Source organism: Geotrypetes seraphini, chromosome 8 (genome assembly GCF_902459505.1).
Source record: "Geotrypetes seraphini chromosome 8, aGeoSer1.1, whole genome shotgun sequence".
Classification (NCBI taxonomy): Eukaryota; Metazoa; Chordata; class Amphibia; order Gymnophiona; family Dermophiidae; genus Geotrypetes; species Geotrypetes seraphini.
The window spans coordinates 75229609-75252086 of NC_047091.1; the positions used below are offsets into that span (position 1 = coordinate 75229609).

General features: G+C 46.2%; 1 protein-coding gene across 1 annotated transcript in view; it reads right to left on the reverse strand.

The window, feature by feature from the left end:
* Positions 1–4141: 4141 nt before the first annotated feature.
* CNIH2 (cornichon family AMPA receptor auxiliary protein 2) overlaps positions 4142–22478 on the reverse strand; it is a 151826-nt gene continuing 133489 nt past the window's right edge. The window contains exons 5-7 of the mRNA XM_033955580.1: positions 15656–15799; positions 5172–5233; positions 4142–4673 (exon numbers count right to left, since the gene is read on the reverse strand). Of these exons, the coding sequence (XP_033811471.1) occupies positions 5200–5233; positions 15656–15799 (178 nt within the window). The 3' untranslated portion in view covers positions 4142–4673; positions 5172–5199. The remainder of the gene's footprint in view (positions 4674–5171; positions 5234–15655; positions 15800–22478) is intronic.

The following is a 22478-nucleotide window of genomic DNA, read 5'->3' on the forward strand; positions in this document are numbered from 1 at the left end:
GACAGGGACGAACGTATTCTGAAGACAAATGAGTGGCTACAACGATGGTGCCGGGAAATGAACTTCGGATTCCTGAATCACGGGGAGGCACTACAGGGACTCCAGAGATCAGACGGACTCCACCTGACCAACAGAGGTAAGAACGTCTTCGGACACTGAGTAGCCCGCCTGCTTCGAAGGGCTTTAAACTAGGTAAGTTGGGGGAGGGTACTCATTTATATATCGGAGCAGTAAGTAACAATCCTGATGAGGTGAACTAAAACTCCACTTCTAAGTCAGAGGTAAGTACCCTTGCTGCAAAAGATTCGCTAGGAGACACTCTAACTCAGATGGGTAACTCTCTAAAGGAGTTTAGTAGACACAAAGAGTGGAGAGCTATGTATGTAAATGCACACAGCCTAGGGAATAAATTTCTAGAACTAGAAACAGAAATAGTAAATGCAGACCTAGACGTGGTAGCAATATCCGAAACATGGTTCACAGACTCTCATGGGTGGGATATAACTATACCAGGATACAACCTGCTTCGCCAAGATAGAGAGGGTAAGTTGGGAGGTGGGGTAGCACTTTACATCAAAGAGAACATCAAGACAACTAGGATCACAGATATCAAGTACACTGGGGAATCCATCTGGGTAAACCTGGCCAGAGGCGGAGAGAAATGCCTATACCTTGGTGTGGTATACAGACCTCCAAGACAATCGGAGGACAAGGACACAGAATTAATTGAAGACATTGAGAATATCACCTTACGGGGGGACGTTGTCCTGCTAGGGGACTTCAACATGCCTGATGTAGACTGGAACACATTCTCAGCAACAACTTGTAGTAGCAGGAGGATATTAATGTCCATGAAGGGAGTACAGCTCAAACAAATGGTACTTGAGCCCATCCTGGACCTGGTACTTACGAACAGGGAAAGCGTCACGGAAGTCTCGGTGGGAGAAACGCTGGCAACCAGTGACCATAACATGATATGGTTCAATCTTAGAAAGGGCTTCCCTAGATCACAAACAAAAACGAGGGTACTCAATTTCCGGGGCACTGACTTCGCAAGCATGGGTGATTTCATCCACCAGACGCTACAGGCTCAAGAAACAACGGATGATGTGGAAGCTATGTGGTCAACACTGAAAAGGACACTACACGAAGCAACTATCCGCTACATAAAATCGGTAAATAAACAACAAAGAAAGAAGAAACCCCTTTGGTTCACTGATGAAGTCTCACACCTAGTCAAGGACAAGAAAAGAGCATTTCTTTCATACAAACGCACCGGGGAGAAAGAAGCTAACATTGAATACAAGACAAGGTCTGCAGCGGTCAAAACAGCAGTCAGGGAGGCCAAACTTCGAGTGGAAGAAACTCTAGCAAAGAACATTAAGAAAGGGGACAAATCCTTCTTCAGGTATATTAGTGACAGGCAGAAGAACACAAACGGGATAGTACGCCTTAGAACAGCAGATGGGAATTATGTGGAAACAGATTCCGAAAAAGCCAAACTACTGAACGATTACTTCTGCTCAGTCTTTACCTGCGAGGCACCTGGACACGGGCCACAGCTGGAAGCAAAGCCAAGCAAGGAAGACCCATTTCAGAATTTTGGGTTCTCACCAGCTGATGTTTACAGCGAACTGTCAAGACTCAAGGTGAGCAAAGCCATGGGACCAGACAAATTGCACCTAAGAGTGCTCAGAGAGCTGTGCGATGTCCTGGCGGAACCATTAGCCATGCTCTTCAATCTCTACCTAAGTACGGGGAGAGTCCCCCTGGACTGGAAAACAGCTAACGTCGTTCCTCTGCACAAAAAGGGCTGCAGAGCGGAGGCTGCAAATTACAGACCAGTGAGTCTCACATCAATAGTGTGTAAACTCATGGAAACACTACTTAAAGGTAAATTAGACACAATTTTGGATGAGGGGAATCTAAGGGACCTAGTCAACATGGATTCACTAAGGGTAGGTCATGCCAATCCAATCTTATCAGCTTCTTTGATTGGGTAACAGGAAAGCTGGACTCGGGAGAGTCTCTGGACATAGTGTACATGGATTTCAGTAAGGCTTTCGACAGCGTCCCACACCGTAGACTATTAAACAAGATGAAATCGATGGGGTTAGGTGAGACACTAATTGCATGGGTCAATGATTGGCTGAGTGGAAGACGTCAGAGGGTGGTGGTCAACGGCACCCTCTCTGAGACATCGGAGGTGACCAGCGGAGTGCCACAGGGCTCGGTCCTGGGTCCACTCCTTTTTAACATATTCATAAGGGACTTGACCCGAGGGCTTCAGGGTAAAGTAACTCTATTCGCTGATGACGCCAAACTATGTAATATAGTAAGTGAAAGCAATCTGCAGGATAGTATGACGCAGGATCTGCTTACATTGGAAAACTGGTCCTCGACATGGCAGCTGGGCTTCAACGCTAAGAAATGTAAGGTTATGCATCTCGGTAGCAGAAATCCATGCAAACCTTACACCTTAAATGGAGAAACACTAGCTAGGACTTCAGAAGAAAGAGACTTGGGAGTAATCATCAGTGCAGACATGAAGGCCACCAAACAAGTGGAGAAGGCCTCATCCAAAGCAAGGCAACTTATGGGATGTATCAATAGAAGCTTCGTTAGCCGCAAATCTGAAGTCATAATGCCACTGTACAGAACCATGGTAAGACCTCATCTGGAGTACTGTGTGCAATTCTGGAGGCCACATTACCGTAAAGACGTGCTTAGAGTTAAGTCGGTTCAGCGGATGGCCACTAGGATGATCTCGGGGCTCAAGGGTCTCTCATACGAAGAAAGACTAAACAAATTGCAGCTCTACACTCTGGAGGAACGCAGGGAGAGGGGGGACATGATTGAGACATTTAAATACATCACGGGACGTGTCGAGGTGGAAGAAGACATCTTCTTTCTCAAAGGACCCTCGGTCACAAGGGGGCATCCGCTTAAACTCAGAGGAGGGAAATTCGATAGTGACGTAAGGAAGTATTTCTTCACAGAAAGGGTTGTAGATCACTGGAACAAGCTTCCAGAGCAGGTGATCAAGGCCAACAGCGTGCTTGACTTTAAGAATAAATGGGATGCCCTAGTGGGATCCTTACGAGGGTCGAGTTTAGGAAATAGGTCATTAGTACTCAGACTTAATGGGGTGGGTCAGTAGAGTGGGCAGACTTGATGGGCTATAGCCTTTTTCTGCCGTCATCTTTCTATGTTTCTATGTTTCTATGATCACGAGGAGCACATTGAAGTTCTTGTTGCTCACAGTGGTGAACTGATAGAGGGACGGAGGAAGGAAAGGGAAGGGGCGCACACGCGACAGGGGGCGGAGACGAATGGGGGAGGGGCGCTACCGCCCCAGGTGCCTCTCACCCTCGCTATACCACTGGGTGGATGGGGAGAGAAGGAGGAGTAAACAACACTACCCTGTTCATAGAATCACTAAAAAAACATTTCATTTATTATCTCTCTAAATCACGGATTCTCTCAACCTAATCTTTGGGACAAACCTAGCCTGCTAGTTTTTCAAGATTCCCACAATGACTATGCCTGCCATAAATTTGCTTGCACTGTTTCCACCTTATGCAGATCTGTCTTATGCACAGTCATTTTGGGTATCACAAAAACCTGACTGGCTGGGTGGGTCCCAAGGAATCGGTTATGAACCCGTGCTATAAATGAAACCTTCATCTGTACCATGGGGGGAAGAGGCAGTGTAGACTCATGCAGTGCTGCAGAAGAAAATTTCTGTGCCAAACACTGTCCCTGTCCCCAAGAGCTGAGCAGGGGTTTAAGTGTGAGTTCTCTCACTCACTCACTCATTCACTCTGGTGGTTTCTGGGAGGAGTGGGGTGGTCTCCTAGTTCAATGTTCCCAGCTGCTCTTTAGGTCCATAGAGATGCCATATTGGGAAAGTTTCTGGCTATTTATTCAAAGCAGTAGAGCTAGCAGGTACCCAGGCTCTCCAGATGATAGGAAAACATCTGGAATTAATCATATTGGGTATTGCAAAGGATGCTTACCCTTCTCCTTCAGAGTCCTTTCCAAATTATTTCAAATGAGTAGAACATTTAAGTTATGTAAACTCCTTCTCTATAATACAAATAACCCTGTCGACACATGTGAGAGAGAATAGTGGGTAGGAGTGTATCCCCTGGAGACCCCCACACAGGGATGAGGGGGAGAAGTCTTTCTTAAATATTTTCATGGTGTCCAGAGTCCTGACCCCTGTGTAGATACATCTGGTTCTTAGAACTGGTGCCGCCATCTAAGAAACTCAATAGCAGTGCAGCAGCCCCAGGGGAAAAGCGGTGGGGGGATGGACACTGCACAGAAGGTGAGAGGATTAGCGCAGCATCTAAGCACGTGCCATCCTTGGTGGGAGTACCTGGGTGGTTGGCACTCCTAGTCAGCTATGGCCACAAGAATTCTCCCTCCCCTGACAAAGATCGTAGAAAGCATTGGCAGGGAGCGAGTGGCACGGGAAGGGAAGCAGGGATGGCAGGTCACCATGTCTTCAGCTGCTCTTTCTTTCTCCTCCTGCAGGTAGAGCAGCCCCGATTCTGCTAAACAGGAATGCTTGCTGGCTTGTTTTCTTATAGAGATGGCAGGCAGTGCTGGTTCTGAGGTTCGGGGTAAAAGGGGATCCTCAGAAGCTGACCAGTGTGTACACCATACTGTGAAGGGGGGTTTCAAGGGTTCAAGACAAAAGAACAGCATTAGGCTAAGAACACAAGACAACAAATCCCTGCTTTCCCTCACCCCCTACCTCCAGGCCCAAATCCTCAGTTATCCTATGTACATGTACCCATCTGACTTTCACAGTCTCCTTCCGCGAGGTCATGCTTCAGCTGTTCTTTTTGCTACCATTGTTGAAGCCCCTGACCCTCCATCGCCAAAAACCATGATCTCCCCTCTCTCACCCCCTGGAGAGTTGAGCTCCTGGACAAAAGCAAGTATTTTACATCTATGGTGCTATCAAAAAGGCTAACACAGAACTGATCTGGACTGGTCCAACACCAATGAACTTTCCAGTTTCTGCTTATCATCATTCTCATCATTTCACCCCCCCCTCCCCCCAACTTACATCCTCCTGTACTAGAGATGTGACTCTTCCTTATGCCTTCCTCCTTTTCTCACTCCCTCTCTAGAAGCCATTAAAACTCACCACTTACCCCCCCGCCCTCCGAGGAGAATGATGCCTCAGACACTGATGAACCAAGCGGAAGCCCCCACCCTGTATAAAATTGAAAAAAAAATGTCCTTTTGAGTTATCTTTTCCTTTTAAAAAGGGACATTGTCTTGGGATGTCTGATAATAAAATATTCTCACTAACCACCCACAGCCGTCCTGCCAGCAACCAACAATCCCCATTCCTAATTTAACTTTCCTGCCAATAAGCATTGTGGGATATGTAGTGGCAAATGCATTACACAAAACATTAAGAACATAAGAATGGCCTTACTGGGTCAGACCAATGGTCCATCAAGTCCAGTAGCCCATTCTCATGGTGGCCAATCCAGGTCACTAGTAACTGACCAAAACCCATGGAGTAGCAATATTCAATGCTACCGATCCAGGGCAAGCAGTGGCTTCCCCCATGAGGAGTAAGATGAATGGTTGGCCAATAAGAACCAGAGCCAGATCATGGTTTTTGCTGGAAGATAATCAGGTGATCATTCCAATTATTCTAGAAGAGAATTCAGGCAATGGCGTAGTAAAGAGGGGTGGGGAGGTGGAGCGCCCTGGGTGCTGTCTTGACAGGAGTGCCGACTAGGGTTACCATTTGGCTTCAGAAAATTGAGGACGGATTGAGACATCCGTGTTTTATTTCCATTGAAAGCAATGGAAATAAAACCTAGATGTCTCAATCTGTCCTCTTTTTTTCTGGAGCCATATGGTAACCCTAGTGCCAACACCTCTCACCTTTCCCCTACCGGTGATGAGAGGGGTCTCTTCAATGCATCCCCCCCCCTTATCATGTACCTTTTCAAATTTTTGCCGACAATAAGCATTTCCATCCCAATGCTTGTGCCGGCCTCGTCTCTCCCTCTTGACAACTCTTCCTGTTAGCAGGACCAGGAAGTGACATCAGAGGAAAGGATCAGCCAGTACAAGCAGCAGATAGGAAATGCTTTTCAGTACTGGCAAAGATTTGAGGAGGTATGGGGAAAGGGGAGGAGGGGGGGTGTCTGGCGGCAAGGTGAGGCATTGAAAGGGTGCATGGTAGGGAAGAGCACATTAGGAGGGGGCATACAGCACAGTGATACTAGGTGCTTCTACCCCAGACACAAACTTCCTTCACTACACCATTGAGTTCAGGTTAGATTTGCTTTGCAAGTCTTATTAACACGAAGGTGTCTATTTTGGGGATGTATTCTTCAACACAAAGTTTTCAGTTCTACTCCTGGCTTTTTGCATTCCTGTTTGGTTTCAGAATGCAAATTCCCTAACACTCCAGGGCCTAGGTTTACAAGATTGATGCATTCCTTGCACCTGCTGATATAACCTCACAATAAATTCCTGACCAAGTCTCTTTGGCATCTGTTCCCACAGGTTCTTTCTAGAGCTGCACATTAATCGCGATTAACACTGCAATTAAAACATTAATTATTGATCATGATTTAAAAAAAAATAAATTAATTGTGATTAATAATTAATCACGTGGCTGCCCACCTTCTACTTCCCTCTGGTTCCCCCCCCCCCCACTCTCCCATGCCTGGTCCAGTATCTCTCCCTCCCCTTCTGGACCTGCCTGCTGCTCTCTCTCTCAGGTCCATCCCCACCCCAATACAGTATACCTTTTGAAACGCAAGCAAGACTTTGGCTGGTCATAGCAGCAGCAGCTGTACTCAAAAGCTGCCTGTGGATTGCACCGGGTTTTTCCTCTGACCCATCCTGCCCTTCTAAAAATAGAAAGTTGCATCAGAAGGGGTATAGCTGGTGCTGGCACTGCAGGGCCAAAGGCTTGTGTTTGAAAAGTCACACCTGGTGAGGGGTGGGGGACCTGAAAGACCCACAGGCTGGTCCGGAAGGGGAAGGAGAGATTCTAGACTGTGGAAGGGGGGAGAGTAAATTGAAAGAGAACCATGAGCAGGGCCAAGAGGGAGATAGAGATGCTAGATTGTGTGTGTGGTGGTGGGGGGGAGGGGAGGGGTTGGGGGGGGAGGAGAAATAGGGAGAAATACTGAACTGAGGGAGAAATATTGAGCTCAAATGGAAGAAAGGAGTGTTGGACCTGGGGGCAGGAAAAAAGAAGATATTGGGCCCTTATTCAGTAGCATAGCCACAGAAGGAGGGCCTTAGAGACCTGGATCCCTCACTTTGGGCTCAGACCCTCTTCATAGCTGTAGTACCTGTTCAGTGGCTGGTGGGGTAGCTGAAATCCTCTGCCTGAGTTGCCCCCTTCCTCCTCATACTGCCTCAGGAGTGAGGAAGTCAGTGGCATGCCTCCAACTACCGATGCTTGCACTCATAGGCGCTGGAATGGGGGGGGCACAGGGGCTATGGCCTCCCCAAAAATTTGATCCCTGGTGGTCCAGGGGAGCAGCGGGCAGGAGTGAGCTTTCCGCGCTCCTTCTCGCTGCTAACCCGGTCGGTAGCAGCTGATTTCTGCCGCTGAGCAGCAACCAGCAGGAGTGTGCTTTGGCGCTGCCTGCTCAGTGCTCAGTGGCTTCTTTGACTGGCTCCCGTGAATTCTTGTGAATCGTGAGAATTCGCGGGTGCCAGTCAAAGAAGCCACTGAGCGCCGAACAGGCAGTGCCAAAGCACGCTCCTGCTGGTTGCCGCTCAGTGGCAGAAGAAATCAGTTGTCACCAACCGGGAGGAGGTAGGAGGATGGGGCAGGGTGCACTGCAGAGCCTGGGGGGGGGGGGGGGCTGGGTGAAGAGTCTGACAGGGGTTGGGAGGGAAGGGAGCTGGGTGCAGAGTCTGACAGGGGAGGGAGGGAAGGAAGGAAGGGGGCTGGGTGAAGAGCCTGACAGGGGTTGGGAGGGAAGGTAGCTGGGTGCAGAGTCTGACAGGAGATGGGAGGGAAGGGGGATGGGTGCAGAGTCTGACAGGAGAGGGAGGGAAGGAAGGAAGGGGGCTGAGTGAAGAGCCTGACAAGGGTTGGGAGGGAAGGGGGCTGGGTGCAGGGACTGACAGGGGAGGGAGGGGGGCTAGTCACAGGGCCTGACAGGGGAAGGAGGTGGGCTGGGTGCAGAGCCTGGCAGGGAGAGGCTGGGTGCAGGGGGTAAGGAGTTGGAAAGGCAAGGAGGACAGATGCTCAGGGGGTTGGGAAAGACAGATACTGCACGTACTGGGAGAAGGTTGGAAAGGACAAATGCACATGCTGGGGGTGTTAGGAAAGGAGGAAAAGAGAGATGCTGCACAGGTAGAGTAGTGGGAAGGGAGAGAAATAAATGCTGATGGGGGAGGGAAAAGGAACGGAGAATTGTTGGACATAGGTGGGTGGCATGAGAGGGAAAGAGAGATGATTTATATGGGTAAAGGAAGAAAGAGGGAGAATTGTTTGACATTATAGGGTTGGAGAGGAGGGAGGGAGAAATGTTACACTGGGAGGGAGGAGAGATGACCCAAAGAAGAGAGAAATGTCAGCCCACTGGAATGGGAAGGAGAGAGAGAGATGCCAGACCATAGATTGGAAGGGAAGGAGGGGAAAGAGAGATGGCAGACCTCAGAAAGGAGAGGAGAGAGATGTTAGACCTTGGGAAGAGAAAGTGAAGGAGAGAGAGAGATGCCAGACCATGGGAGACCATGGGAGACCATGGGAGAGGAGAGAGATTCCAGGCTATGGGAAGGAGAGGAGAAAGATGCCAGACCATATGATGGGGAAGAGGGAAGACAGAGATGTCTGATCGTGGGAGAGGGATGAGATGGTGCATAGGGATGGAGGGGAAGGGGAGACAGAGGGAGGAGAAAGTGCACAGTGATAGGTGCGACAGGGAAGAGATAAGAAGAAATGCTTCTTATGGATAGATGAGAGTAGAGGAGAAGAAAGAGGGAGGAGATGGTACACATGGATAGATGGGAAGGGAATAAAACAAAAGGAAAAACTAACACAATCTGCAGTGAGGTAAAACCAACACAAAAGAAAACAAGGAAAAACTGCAGACAAGCGTACAAGATGTAGGCTATGTTTATTATATCTATTATTGAATGCGGTTAATGTTATCACCTTTTAACAAACCAAAGGATCCGACACAGTCTGTGTTTCGATTAACACACCTTCATCAGGGGTCCAAGGTTGACAAGGTTTCAAATTAAACCGCAAGCAAAAATAAACATGGGAAGGGAAGGCATGGAAAAGTAGATTTTGAGAAGAAAGCAGAAAAATGGAAGAAAGTTGAATGTTAAAAGTTAATGCTACTATGTATTTTTACTATACCAAATACTTTACTCTGATTTTGTGTATTTGGACTGCTTCTTGTATTTCTCATAATATTCAATAAAAATTATTGAACTAAAAAAAAAAAAAGTTAATGCTAAAGACGGATGTATCAAAACAACAAGACTCCCCTCTCATCAATACTGGGCAAGTCTCTCAAATTTATATCATCAGATAACATTTAAAGGCTTTTAAATATTTAAATGTGCTCATAAGCTCTTCAGCAAGGTGCTACAACAGCGGTACAACGTCTCTGGAAAGGTGCTTGGATTTTAATCATAACACATTACATGGAACAAGGAATCTTGCTTCCACTGGAGTGGCAGATGTTATGGCTCTACAAAAGATATTTAATAGTAGACCACTTATCTGAAAAGGTCAGTTCACAGCTCCATCACAGTCTGCGTTTCGCTAGGCTACATCAGGAAGCCAGAGGGATAAGCTTTTTATATTGATTTTATGTGCAGTGCCTGAATCCTTTGACATACATACGTGTGGCCTCTTTTACAAAGCCGCGCTAGCAGCCCTGAAGCCCATAGAGATTTAAAGGGCTTTGGGGCTATTGCCGCACAGCAGCTGCTAGCGTGGCTTTGTAAAAGAGGCCGTTGATGTTGAAAAAAGGATGGATGTATGGCAGAAAGTGAAGGAGCGAAAAACAGCAAATGGATAAGGTGGCCCTGGATGCACAGTTAAGAGCACAGACAGAAGGAAGTGCAGCCAGAGACTGGAAAAGATGGTTTGAAAACCCAAATCACCAGGCAACAAAGGTAGGGGAAATTATTTTATTTTCAATGTAGTGATTGAATTGTGTCAGTTTTGAGAAATTACATCTGCTGTCTATATTTTGCACTGTTCAGGAAGAAATGCATTTGTTTCTATTTCTCTGGGGGTTGTTTGTGTATATTAGTATTTTTAGTTTGTGGTCCTGTATTTGCATAGGGGTTATCTGTGTTCTGCATGTGTGACCAAGGCCAGGTGTTCTGGTATGAATAGGGCAGGATTAACCAATAGGCCAAGTAGGCACGTGCCTAGGGCCCGAAATGGTCATGGGGGCCCAATTAAGGAGGGCATCAACATTGTTTTTTCCAAACGGCAATGGGCCCCTCCAGCATCGATCGACAACGCAGCCCCCCCCCCCCCCCCGATCAGCAACACGGGCCCCACCCCAATCGGAAACGCAGCCCCCCCAATTGACGGAAAGTAAGATAAGCAAGCAACGCGGGTAAGAAAGGCAACGGGAACTGTAATTGTGCAAGCGGTGCTGCTTGCCCAAAGCTTCCCTCTGACGCAGCTTCCTGTTTCCGCCTGGGCGCATGGTGGGGTGGGGCAGGGGGCCCAGTGTACTTGTGTGCCTAGGGGCCCTCGACGAATTAATCCTGCCCTGGGTATGAATGAATGTTGAGAAACACACAGTGTGCTTTGTGTAGTTTTAATTATGTGGTTAACTATTATGTATTGTTAATAAGATTAGATTGTGTGTACTGTATATATGAAAAATGAATGGAAAAAATGGTATTACAATTAGTACTATTATGGGGCGGGGTCTGGGGCAAAGCTTGCGGGCTCCCCCAAACAAAAAAGCGTTCCGCTGCCTATGTTTGCACTCTACAAATATACTCAGTTTGTGCATGAACTGAGCATGCTCAGAGAGTACCAGCATCAGCAGCTGAAGGCACCTTACTGACTTCCTGAGGCAGTATAAGGAGGAGGAAGGGGACAGCTTCTGCAGTGGATTTCTTCGACTGGCACGGCTTCAGCAGCAAAGGTACGATATCTAAGGCGGGGGGAAGGAGAGGAAATGTGCGGTCTCCTGTCCCCTCCTGTGCCTCTGTCCCCTCCGGTGCCCCTCCACCAATGTACTGCTGACTATGCCCCGCCCTTAATTGCACAATTAATCACAAGATGAAAATTGTTAATCACTTAATTAATCACAATAAAAAATTTTAACCAAAATACAGCCCTAGTTCTTTGAACTTTCAGGATTTTACCTCTTTTACAGTAGAAGCTATGGGGTTAATTATAAAACAAAAACGTCTAAAAAGTGTCCTAAATGGCTACTTGGACGATCAAAAAGCCTGATTGAAGAAGTACCCATAACCAAAGCTGTTTTTTAGACGCATCTAAAAACAGCTTAGGCCTTTCCCCCCTATCCCCCACCCTATTTAACATCTACCTTGTCTCCCTAGGAAATCTCCTACAAAGCTTAAAGCTCAAATTTTTCATCTACGCAGACGACATCACAATAATCATTCCGCTCTCTTACTTTACCTCAGAGTTTCTAAATTCGCTATCTTTCACCCTAAATCAGATCGAACTTTGGATGTCAGCGTTTAGACTAAAGCTAAACCCAGAAAAAACCAAACTCTTCTTAGCATCCCCAAATGACAAAATTAAGGAAACCACGATACACATCAATGGTCTTGACTATTCTATTGAGCAATCACTAAAAATACTAGGTGTCACTTTAGACAAGCATCTCACACTGGAGAAACACACCGACCTAGTATTTAAGAAAAGCATCTCGGTGCTCTGGAAACTCCGCACCATTAAAAAATACTTTGATGACGCCTCCTTTCGTCTGCTGGTCCAATCTTCCATTCTTAGTGTCCTGGACTACTGTAACATCATTTATCTAGGCGCCTTCAAGAAAATCACCAGAAAGCTGAGACTGGTCCAAAATACCGCCATCCGCCTTATCTTTGGCCTGAAGAAATGGGATCACATATCCCCTTTCTACCACAAGCTGCACTGGCTGCCATTCGAATCCAGAGTCCTATTTAAGTTCTCTTGCATCTGCTACAAAACCGTTTCTGGTATGTCACCAGCCTATCTTTACCCCCACTTCAACCTGAACTATAATAAGAAGAGCCCCCGCAGAACAACTCTATTCGCTTTTCCCTCACTGAAATCGTGTCACCTTAAAAGATTCCTCGAACGAACCTTCTCTTTCCAAGCGGCCAAACTAAACTCATGGCTCGCCCAAATCATACTTGACAGCTATTCATACCTCCCCTTCAGAAAAAAGCTCAAAACTCTACTTTTTAACGGACCAAATCCCTAACGCTCCCCTCTTCCGCCGTAACGCTACCCCCTCTCCTCCTTAGAAAACTGATGAAACCCCTCCTTTGCAACAGACCTATCCCTTAGCCCCCCCTTCCCCCATCTAAACCCTCCTCTCCCCTCTCCCCCCCTTACTTTCCCACCCCCCCCTCCAAGTTGGTTGCCCCCCCCCTGTTTCCATCTAATATGCTCTTATCTAATTTCCTCTCTTAAACTCTATTGTATCCTACTGCAGCACTCTGTATGTATCCCGTATTGTATCCTACTGCAGCACACTGTATGTATCCCGTATTTAGCCCTTCCCCCTCCTAAATCGTTTATGTAAACGAGTTCGTCCCCACGATTGCCTTGTTATGTTCTTCTTTTTTCGAATCGCACTGTATGTAATTCATCTACCTGTTGTGAACCGCCTTGAACTCCCTGGGTATGGCGGTATACAAAATAAAATATTATTATTATTATTATTATTATTTCCCCTGCCACTAAACGCACAGAGAGAAAAGAGGTGTGTTTAGAGGAGGGGAAAGGGTGGGCAGTGGGCGGGAGGTGGGCTGACCTACACTTAGGTGTACAACAGGTATAACCAAAACATTAACAGGTTGCCTAGTCGGCACTTAGACCTTTTTGACTTTAGACAAAGTCAAACCAGGTCTAAGTGCCGAAAAAGGAGCCGCTGAGCTGATGGCCGCTGGCGCCATCAGTTCAGCGGCCTGGCAACCTACCCACCGCAAGCATCGCGGCAGGAGAGATGCCTCTTCTCCCCTACCGCGATACCATCACTCCTCTACCCAAACTGCCGCGACCCGCGGCAGGAGAGATGCCCTAGTGGGGGGTAGGGGTCGCCGGGGCCAGGGGGGCTTGGGCTCCCTCCTGGCCCAATCCAGTAGGGGGGTTGCTGGGGCCAGGAGAGCTTGGGCTCTCTCCTGGCCTGTTAAATGGAGAGGGGGGGTCGCCGGGGCCAGGAGAGCTTGGGTTCTCTCCTGGCCCATTAAATCGGAGGGGGAGGTCGCCGGGGCCAGGAGAGCTTGGGCTCTCTCCTGGCCTGTTAAATCGGAGAGGGGGGTCGCTGGGGCCAGGAGGGCTTGGGCTCCCTCTTGCCCCAATATCATCGGGGGTGCCGCGGGGCAAGAGGGCTTGGGCTCCCTCTTGCCCCGATGTTGTTGTGGGGGTCGTGGTTGGACGGGGCAAGAGGGCTTGAGCTCCCTCTTGCCCCGATGTTGTCGGGGGGGGGGGAGGTCGCGGTTCGACATGGCAGGAGGGCTTGGGCACCCTCCTGCCTGGATCGTTGGGGGGGGGGTCTGTAACCGGTGTTGTTTTTGATAGACACCGGTTACAGAAGCCAGCTTTTAGGCGAAGGACTGGCTCCTCCTTCACCTAAAAGCCCTTCTGTTGGACGTTTGGGGCTTAGGCGTTTTTTTGGTTCATTATGGCCAAAAAGTGTAGATGTCGCGGGGTTGTAATTTTAGACGTAGTGTTGATCTGGGCGTTTAGTAGAGGCAGGCCATAATCAAAACAAGGACGTTTGTTTTGGTTATGGACATTTTCCCTGCTTCTGCTTTGAACGTTTAAGGACGTAGGCCAAAAGGGGACTTAGACGTTTTTTTAAATTATGCCCCTCCATGTCTTTCCCTTAATTCCTTTGTTTCTAATTTGTTCTTTTTCTCTAGAATATAATTGTTTTTTTAAGCATGATCGCACTTTATTTTGGTTATAATTAAGGGTGCATAGCTTCCCTTTTATTAATAATGTTCTTGCTACCTGTTATTCTTCACTATACTCATTTACTTTAGGTACCAACAGAGCAAGAACAGCTGAAGCACACAAGACGCTCAAAGTATGACTAGATCATGAACAGCTTAAGAGAGACCTCAGAGGAGGAGAAAGCAGCACCCCAAGACACCCATTAATACTTCTGCCTACTGGAATTCTTAACTGCCGGAACATTCTCCAACAAATATTTTTTTATGTCATCATAGGCGTCAAAACAGGGGAGGCAACAGGGGCCGTGACCTCCCCAAAAATTGGTGGTTGCCAGTTGGTGCCCACCCTCCCCCCCCATTTCCCAACGATGTACTTTAAATCTTCGGGGCAGTCCTGGAACCCTTCATTCTATTTTCAGGGGCAGGCCTGCTTGTTGACGCTGCTTGGCGGCTGCCCTTAAGATTTAAAGTATAACGCTGGGAGGAGGTAGGGGGTGGAGTTGGGAGCTGGGACCTGGTGTCGGGCCATGCCGCAGGACTCTACTGGGGCTAGACCAAAGCTCCTGGGCCCACCCCCCCCCCCCAACCAAACAGCATTCCGCTGCCTATGGATATCATTAGCAATAATCAAAGCTCCTTAAAGCAGGGCTTGACAAATCACAGGTGCCAGGTCGCCATGGCACCTAAAAACTGCACCCTGGCATCCTGATTTCACCACAAATAATTTGGTATGAGGACTACTTCTCTTACCTCAGCAAGGCAATCAGACTCTCCATAGGAAAGCCTCATGGTTTGAAGTCTCACAGGACTTGAAACCACAAAACTTCCTGAACTATGGGGATCAAGCCTATGAAGACCCTGATCTCCATGCCAAGGCAAAAAACAAAAGCTGCTGAGAAGCAAGAGCTGGTGGCTCCTGGAGCTGGAGAGAGAGTCAAACAGGTAAAGGAAGAGAGGGGTGTTAATAGAAAGGATGGGTGATGGCTGGGAAGTAGGACATGAGAGAGACAGTATGAGGGCTGAGGAGGGAAGCATGAGACAGACTGGGTGAATTGTGGGGGGATTGCGACCCAACCTGGGGTTACAGGTGAAATAAAGAGGAAATTGCCTTTTTTGCTTCACCTATCTAGAGGGGGTTGTCACATAGTTGACAGCATGCTTTGGGAAGGGAGACTATTGAATTCTGCAATGATTAGCAGAGGCATCTTAAGAAACCGATTTACTAAAGTTTCTTTGCCCACAGACACAAAATGAGGGAGCATAAAACCTTAGCAAGTCAATTTCTAAAAGAGCTTCTGTTAATCTGGGAGGGGATTCTAACCCCTTCCCTCCCTAAACTTCACTGGAGATAATGTTGGAAAGGTGGGGAAGGAGAAGTGAGAAAGATCTTAAACGCTGGCTCCTATGTTTTTGAGCTGAATCCTAGATGTTATGAAAATTTGTTGAGGCCTGCCTTACAGAATGTCAGGAGTTGCTTCCCCTAATTCTGCATGTCTTCTGCCATTCTCACCTGTACAGGTAATAGAAGAAAGAGAGCAGGTAAAATGCCAGCTTGCACCAGGACTCCTTTTGGCAGTAATTCAGGATGTCAGCATTCATGATTGAGACTGGATCATACATGACCTCAGAGCCATCTGCAGGACGGTGGAAATATCTAGAAAGGAAGGAAAACAACATATCAGCCATTAACAGTGATGCAGGGGGGTTGGGAGTGGGGTCTTTAATGCTATTAGGGATTGCAGATCCTTTTGGGGAAGCAAGAGCTTATTCTGATGAGGCAAGGCTTCACTTTAACCAGACTGAATTTGGCTTCTGGCACTAACCAATCAGATGGAAGAGACAGAGCAGCTTTTAAATGAGATTATAGTGGAAAGCCAACAGAGTTTTTGTTGAGGAAATACTGAATTCTAGCCAAGTGGTTGAGAAGAAGTATGGACTTCATTGGAAATGCTATAAGATAAATGTTTTTGGCCATACTATGATAAGAGATTTAAAGGTTTAAAATCTTCCGGATTGGCTGTACTTAGAGTGGCAAATTATGTCCCCATTACGATTGTTTCATGTGTTGAGTATCAAGTTACCCAGATATGTTAAGGACAATAGTATTTTTTTTGATACTTGGAAAACCTTGAAATTTATTAATAAATTAGCAGATATTCTAATAGAGAAATCAATCCTTATGGCTAAACTCCAAGATTCAAATAGGTGGATCTGGGATCTTCTGGAAGCATTGGATGCAGGCAGGCATTCGTACATTAGATGACGTTATATCTAACGGGAAACTGCTTGATTTTTCAAACTGCTGAGATTATCTCGGAGAGAGCGAGACCAGAAGGCTTTGAGCATGCGCAAATGCTCAAAGCCTAGTCCAGCCCGGCAGAGGAAGAAGGAGGATCTCTCTCGCACCGCCCGGCCCAGCTCAGCCCAGCCCAAACCAACGAGGGAGGATCTTCGGGCACTGGCACTGGCTCATGCTGTGCATTGGTGCTGGTGCCAGTGCCAGTGCCCAATCGGGTAAGAGTTGTATTTGCGGTGCTGGGGGGGATGTAGGATCACGGGGGAGGGGGGTGACGCGAGCGGGGGGGGAGGATGCCGGTTCGCAGGGGGAATGCTGGATCAGAATGTAAAAAAAAAATTGTAAAACGCACTCATACGTATAACGCGCATGGTTATGCACGGTTTGTAAAATCGTGTATAACGCACGCGTTATATGCGTGAAAATACGGTATACACTTAAGCAAGTGTCCGTCATTGTTATCAAGTTTCAAGTTTATTTAAAATTTCTTATACCGCCTAATCAAACTTTCTAGGTGGTGTACAAAAACGTTAAAACCATCTACTGACTAAAATACAGTTTAAAAAACACACAACCACATTAGGACAAATACTAGCTTTTCAAGGACTAATAAACTAACAAAAAAATTAATGAACAGAGACAAGCGGGAAAGGGGGCTGGAACTACAATATGTGGAGAAAAAGAGAACACATAAGGGAGAAGAACAATAGGAAGGGGAACAGGTATTAAGATTCCTTCTCAATACTGGGTAGTCCTTAAAAGGACAATTAGGAGTCAAATGCGTTGAGAAAGAGAAATGTCTTTAGTTTTCACTTAAAGTCGGAGAGTGTAAGTTTTTCAAGTAAGTAGTTTGAAATACTGTTCCAAAGAGAAGGGGCACTAACAGAAAAGATTGAGGACCTTAGTGCAGTGGTTCTCAACCCTGTCCTGGGGGACCCCCAGCCAGCTGGGTTTCCAAGAAATCCCTCATGAATATGCATGAGAGAGATTTGCAAACCTGTCACTTCCATGATATGCAAATCTCGCTCATGCATATTCATGAGGGATTTCTTGGAAACCCGACTGGCTGGAGGTCCCCCAGGACAGGGTTGAGAACCACTGCCTTAGTGTGTTTATATGTTTCAATGATGGTATAACAAGAAGGTTTTGAGCTGTAGATCGCAAAGACCTTGTAATATTGTAAGGGATAAGTAGGTTATTAATGAATTCAGGCTGATGATTTTCTCTGATTTTAAAAGTTAATAAAATAATTTTATAAGTAATTCTGTGTTGTATAGGTAACCAGTGAGCTTTATATAAAAATGGGGTGACATGATCATATTTTTTTTGTGTTAAATAGAATTTTTACTGCAGTGTTTTGTATCAGTTGGAGTCTTCTTATTTCTTTTTTTGTTGTGCCTTGAAAGAGAGCATGAGAGAGCAATAATTGATGCATGAGATCTCAAGCGAGTAAATCAATATATTCAGAGAAGCAGGTTCTTATAGTTTAGATAGAGATCTTATCATACGCAATCGATAGAAACATCGTTGGACTACTGTGGTAATATGTAGATGGTATGTTAGTTTACTATCAAACGTGATTCCTAGTAATTTTAATGAAGCATCTGTGTGCGTAAGGATACAACCGCCCAGACAAGCATCTTCTTTGATGTGATTGGTCCTTGAAAACTAACAGCAAGTAATTTTAGTTATATTTTTTATGCAGTAGCTATCCTAACTTGAGCAACAAAGCACTCAAGGCTTTGTTACCGTTTGGATCTTCTTATCAATGCGAACTTGGATTTTCAGCTCCAAAAGAAATTAAATCGAAAAAAAAGAGAACGACTGCAGGTGGTAGCTGATGAAATGCGTGTTTGCTTGTCAACTATTGAGATGTGTTGTGAGTCAATTTGCACTCAAAAACAAGCACATCCATCGCATTGATTAGCAATTCTATTCTATCTACTTTAGTTTCACCGCTGTTACAATTACCCATACCTAACTCTCAAATTTAATTTTTGTTGGTTTTGAAATGTTATCATTTCAATTATAATATGCCGCGAAAAACATTTGCTCCGTTTAGTGTGCCTTTACCTATTCAGTTCAAGGTCAGATTACATTACAGGAGGTTGGGTCAATTACCAAGGATGTTACAATGGACAGTTTGACATGGACCTTCAATAGAATTGCCAGTACAGGTAGATTGGTATAGTAGGTCATAGTTACAAATACAATTTCAAGTTCAAGCAGGTCATCGCTGATTTGTCGTTATATCCCAGGAGTTACATTAGACCAAGAATGCATTGTCAGAGGTTGTGGTAAGAGCGGATAGCACAGCTGGTTTTAAGAAAGGTTTGGACAAATTCCTGGAGGAAAAGTCCATAGTCTGTTATTGAGAAAGACTTGGGGGAAGCCACTGCTTGCCCTGGATCGGTAGCATGGAATATTGCTACTCCTTGGGTTTTGGCCAGGTACTAGTGACCTGGATTGGCCACCGTGAGAACGGGCTACTGGGCTTGATGGACCTGAAGAACCCTCATGGGAAGGAGACCCTCGTGGGAAGGAGACGTAGATAGATGGATCAGAAATTGTTTGACGGGCAGGAAGCAGAGAGTAGGAGTGAAGGGCCACTTCTCGGACTGGAGGAAGGTCACGAGTGGTGTTCCGCAGGGATCGGTGCTCGGACCGCTGCTATTTAATATATTTATAAATGATCTAGAATAGGGGATGAAGTGCGAAATAATAAAATTCGCAGACGACACCAAACTATTTAGTGGTGCTCAGACTAAAGAGGACTGCAAAGAATTACAAAGGGACTTGAACAAACTAGGGGAGTGTGCGACGAGATGGCAGATGAAGTTCAACGTAGAGAAATGCAAAGTATTACATGTAGGAAGCAGAAACCCAAGGTATAGCTATGTTATTGAGTGAGAGTACCCAAGAAAGGGACTTAGGGGTAATGGTGGACAAGACAATGAAACCGACGGCACAGTGCGCAGTGGCTGCTAAGAGAGCGAATAGAATGCTAGGTATAATCAAGAGGGGTATTACAACCAGAACAAAAGAAGTTATCCTGCCGTTGTATCGGGCGATGGTGCGTCCGCATCTGGAGTACTTTGTCCAATATTGGTCGACTTACTTTAAGAAGGATATGGCGATACTCGAGAGGGTTCAGAGGAGAGCGACACATTTGATAAAAGGTATGGAAAACCTTTCATATGCTGAGAGATTGGAGAAACTGGGGCTCTTTTCCCTGGAGAAGAGGAGAGTTAGAGGGGATATGATAGAGACTTTCAAAATCATGAAGGGCGTAGAGAAAGTGGAGAGGGACAGATTCTTCAAACTTTTGAAAACTACAAGAACAAGAGGGCATTTGGAAAAGTTGAAAGGGGACAGTTTCAAAACAAATGCTAGGAAGTTCTTCTTCACCCAATGTGTGGTGGACACCTGGAATGAGCTTCCGGAGGGCGTGATAGGACAGAGTACGGTATTGGGGTTCAAGAAGGGATTGGACAATTTTCTGCTAGTAAAGGGGATAGAGGGGTATAGATAGAGGATTATTACACAGGTCCTGGACCTGTTGGGCCGCCGCCTGAGCGGACTGCTGGGCATGGACCTTGGGTCTGACCCAGCGGAGGCACTACTTATGTTCTTATGACCATGGGTCTTACCCAGTAAGGCTATTCTTATGTTCTTAGGGTTGTCCAACGTTGATCCTCGAGGGCCGTAATCCAGTCGAGTTTTCAGGATCTCCCCAGTGAATTTGCATGAGATCTATTTGCATGTACTGCTTCAATAGTATGCAAATAGATCTCATGCATATTCATGTGGGAAATCCTGACCTGGTGAGGGCAGAGGTTGTGTGCCCCTGCATTAGACAGTTTAGAAATGAGCTTTTACAATTACTATTTCAGTTATTTCAGGGCTGGCTCCCTGTCTTGGTACAGAAATGCTTTTAAATATTTTCTGAACCTGAGACAGTGGTGACAAGATCGTAGTATAAGTGGTAGTTGGTTCCAGCATTTTGCTAATAGATAGTTAATGGATAAGGTAATTTGCCTGGTAGACTTTATATTGCTACATGCAGGGAATTTTAAGTGGAGAAGATTTCTGGTGGAATATCTATTGGAGGCACCCTGGAGCAGGGTGACAGTGGGTTATTTCTGTCTACCTGCCAGGACTTTGTAGGAAGCCTCAAATATCAGAGACTAAAATCCCTCCTCTCATACCTCATCACTGTCACTGGTTCTGTAAACATCAGTCTTTCTTCCTACAAGCCAGGCTGTAGGAGCTTGCCTTTTGTGTCATATTTTATATAGTGTAATTTCAGTCTTTGCGTTCGTGGTTTTTTGCCCTCAAGCTGCTGAGGTTCCCTGCGGGGACAGCTCCAACTGCAGGAGATAGTAACATAGTAGATGACGGCAGATAAAGACCCGAATGATCCATCCAGTCTGCCCAACCTGATTCAATTTAAATTTTTTCTTCTTAGCTATTTCTGGGCAAAAAAACAAAGTTCTACTCAGTATTGTGCTTGGGTTCCAATTGCCAAAATTTCCGTTAAAACCTACTCCATCCCATCTAAATCCTCTCAGCCATTGAAGCCCTCTCCAGCCAATCCTCCCCCAAATGGCCATATACAGACACAGATCGTGCAAGTCTGCCCAGTACTGGCCTTAGTTCAATATTTAATATTATTTTCAGATTCTAGATCCTTTGTGTTCATCCCACGCTTCTTTGAACTCAGTCACTGTTTTCCTCTCCACCACCTCTCTCGGGAGCGCATTCCAGGCATCCACCACCCTCTCTGTATAGTAGAAATTCCTAACATTTCTCTTGAATCTACCACCCCTCAATCTCAAATTATGTCCTCTGGTTTTACCAATTTCCTTTCTCTGGAAAAGATTTTGTTCAAATATTTGAACGTCTGAAATAATCATATCTCCCCGGTTCCTCTAGGGCAGTGGTTCCCAACCCTGTCCTGGAGGAACACCAGGCCAATTGGGTTTTCAGGCTAGCCCTAATGAATATGCATGAAGCAAATTTGCATGCCTATCACTTCCATCATATGCAAATCTCTCTCATGCATATTCATTAGGGCTAGCCTGAAAACCCGATTGGCCTGGTGTTCCTCCAGGACAGGGTTGGGAATCACTGCTCTAGGGTATACATATTCAGGGCTTCCAGTCTCTCCTCATACGTCTTCTGGCACAAGCTTCCTATCATTTTTGTCGCCCTCCTCTGGACCGCTTCAAATCTTCTTATGCCCTTCACCAGATATGGTCTCCAAAACTGAACACAATACTCCAAGTGTGGCCTTACCAATGACCTGTATAGGGGCATCAACACCTTCTTCCTTCTACTGGCTACGCCTCTCTTTATATAGCCCAGCATCCTTCTGGCAGCAGCCACTGCCTTGTCACTCTGTTTTTTCGCCTTTAGATCTTCAGACACTATCACCCCAAGGTCCCTCTCTCTGTCCGTGCAAATCAGCTTCTCACCTCCCAGCATATACGGTTCCTTCCGATTATTAATCCCCTAATACATTACTCTGCATTTCTTTGCATTGAACTTTAGTTGACAGGCATTAGACCATTCCTCTAACTTTTGTAGATCCTTTTTCATATTTTCCACTCCCTCTTTGGTGTCTACTCTGTTACAAATCTTGGTATCATCTGCAAAAAGGCACACTTTTCCTTCTAACCCTTCAGCGATGTCACTCACAAACATATTGAACAGGATCAGCCCCAGCACCGAACCCTGAGGGACTCTACTACTCACCTTTCCTTCCTCCGAGCGACTTCCATTAACCACCACCCTCTGGCGTCTGTCCGACAGTCAGTTTCTAACCCAGTTTACCACTTTGGGTCCTAACTTCAGCCCTTCAGGTTTGTTCAAAAGCCTCCTATGAGGAACCGTATCAAAGGCTTTGCTGAAATCTAAGTAAATTACATCTAGCATATGTCCTCGATCCAGCTCTCTGGTCACCCAATCAAAAAATTAAATCAGGTTCGTTTGGCAAGATTTACCTTTTGTAAAGCCATGTTGTCTCGGATCCTGT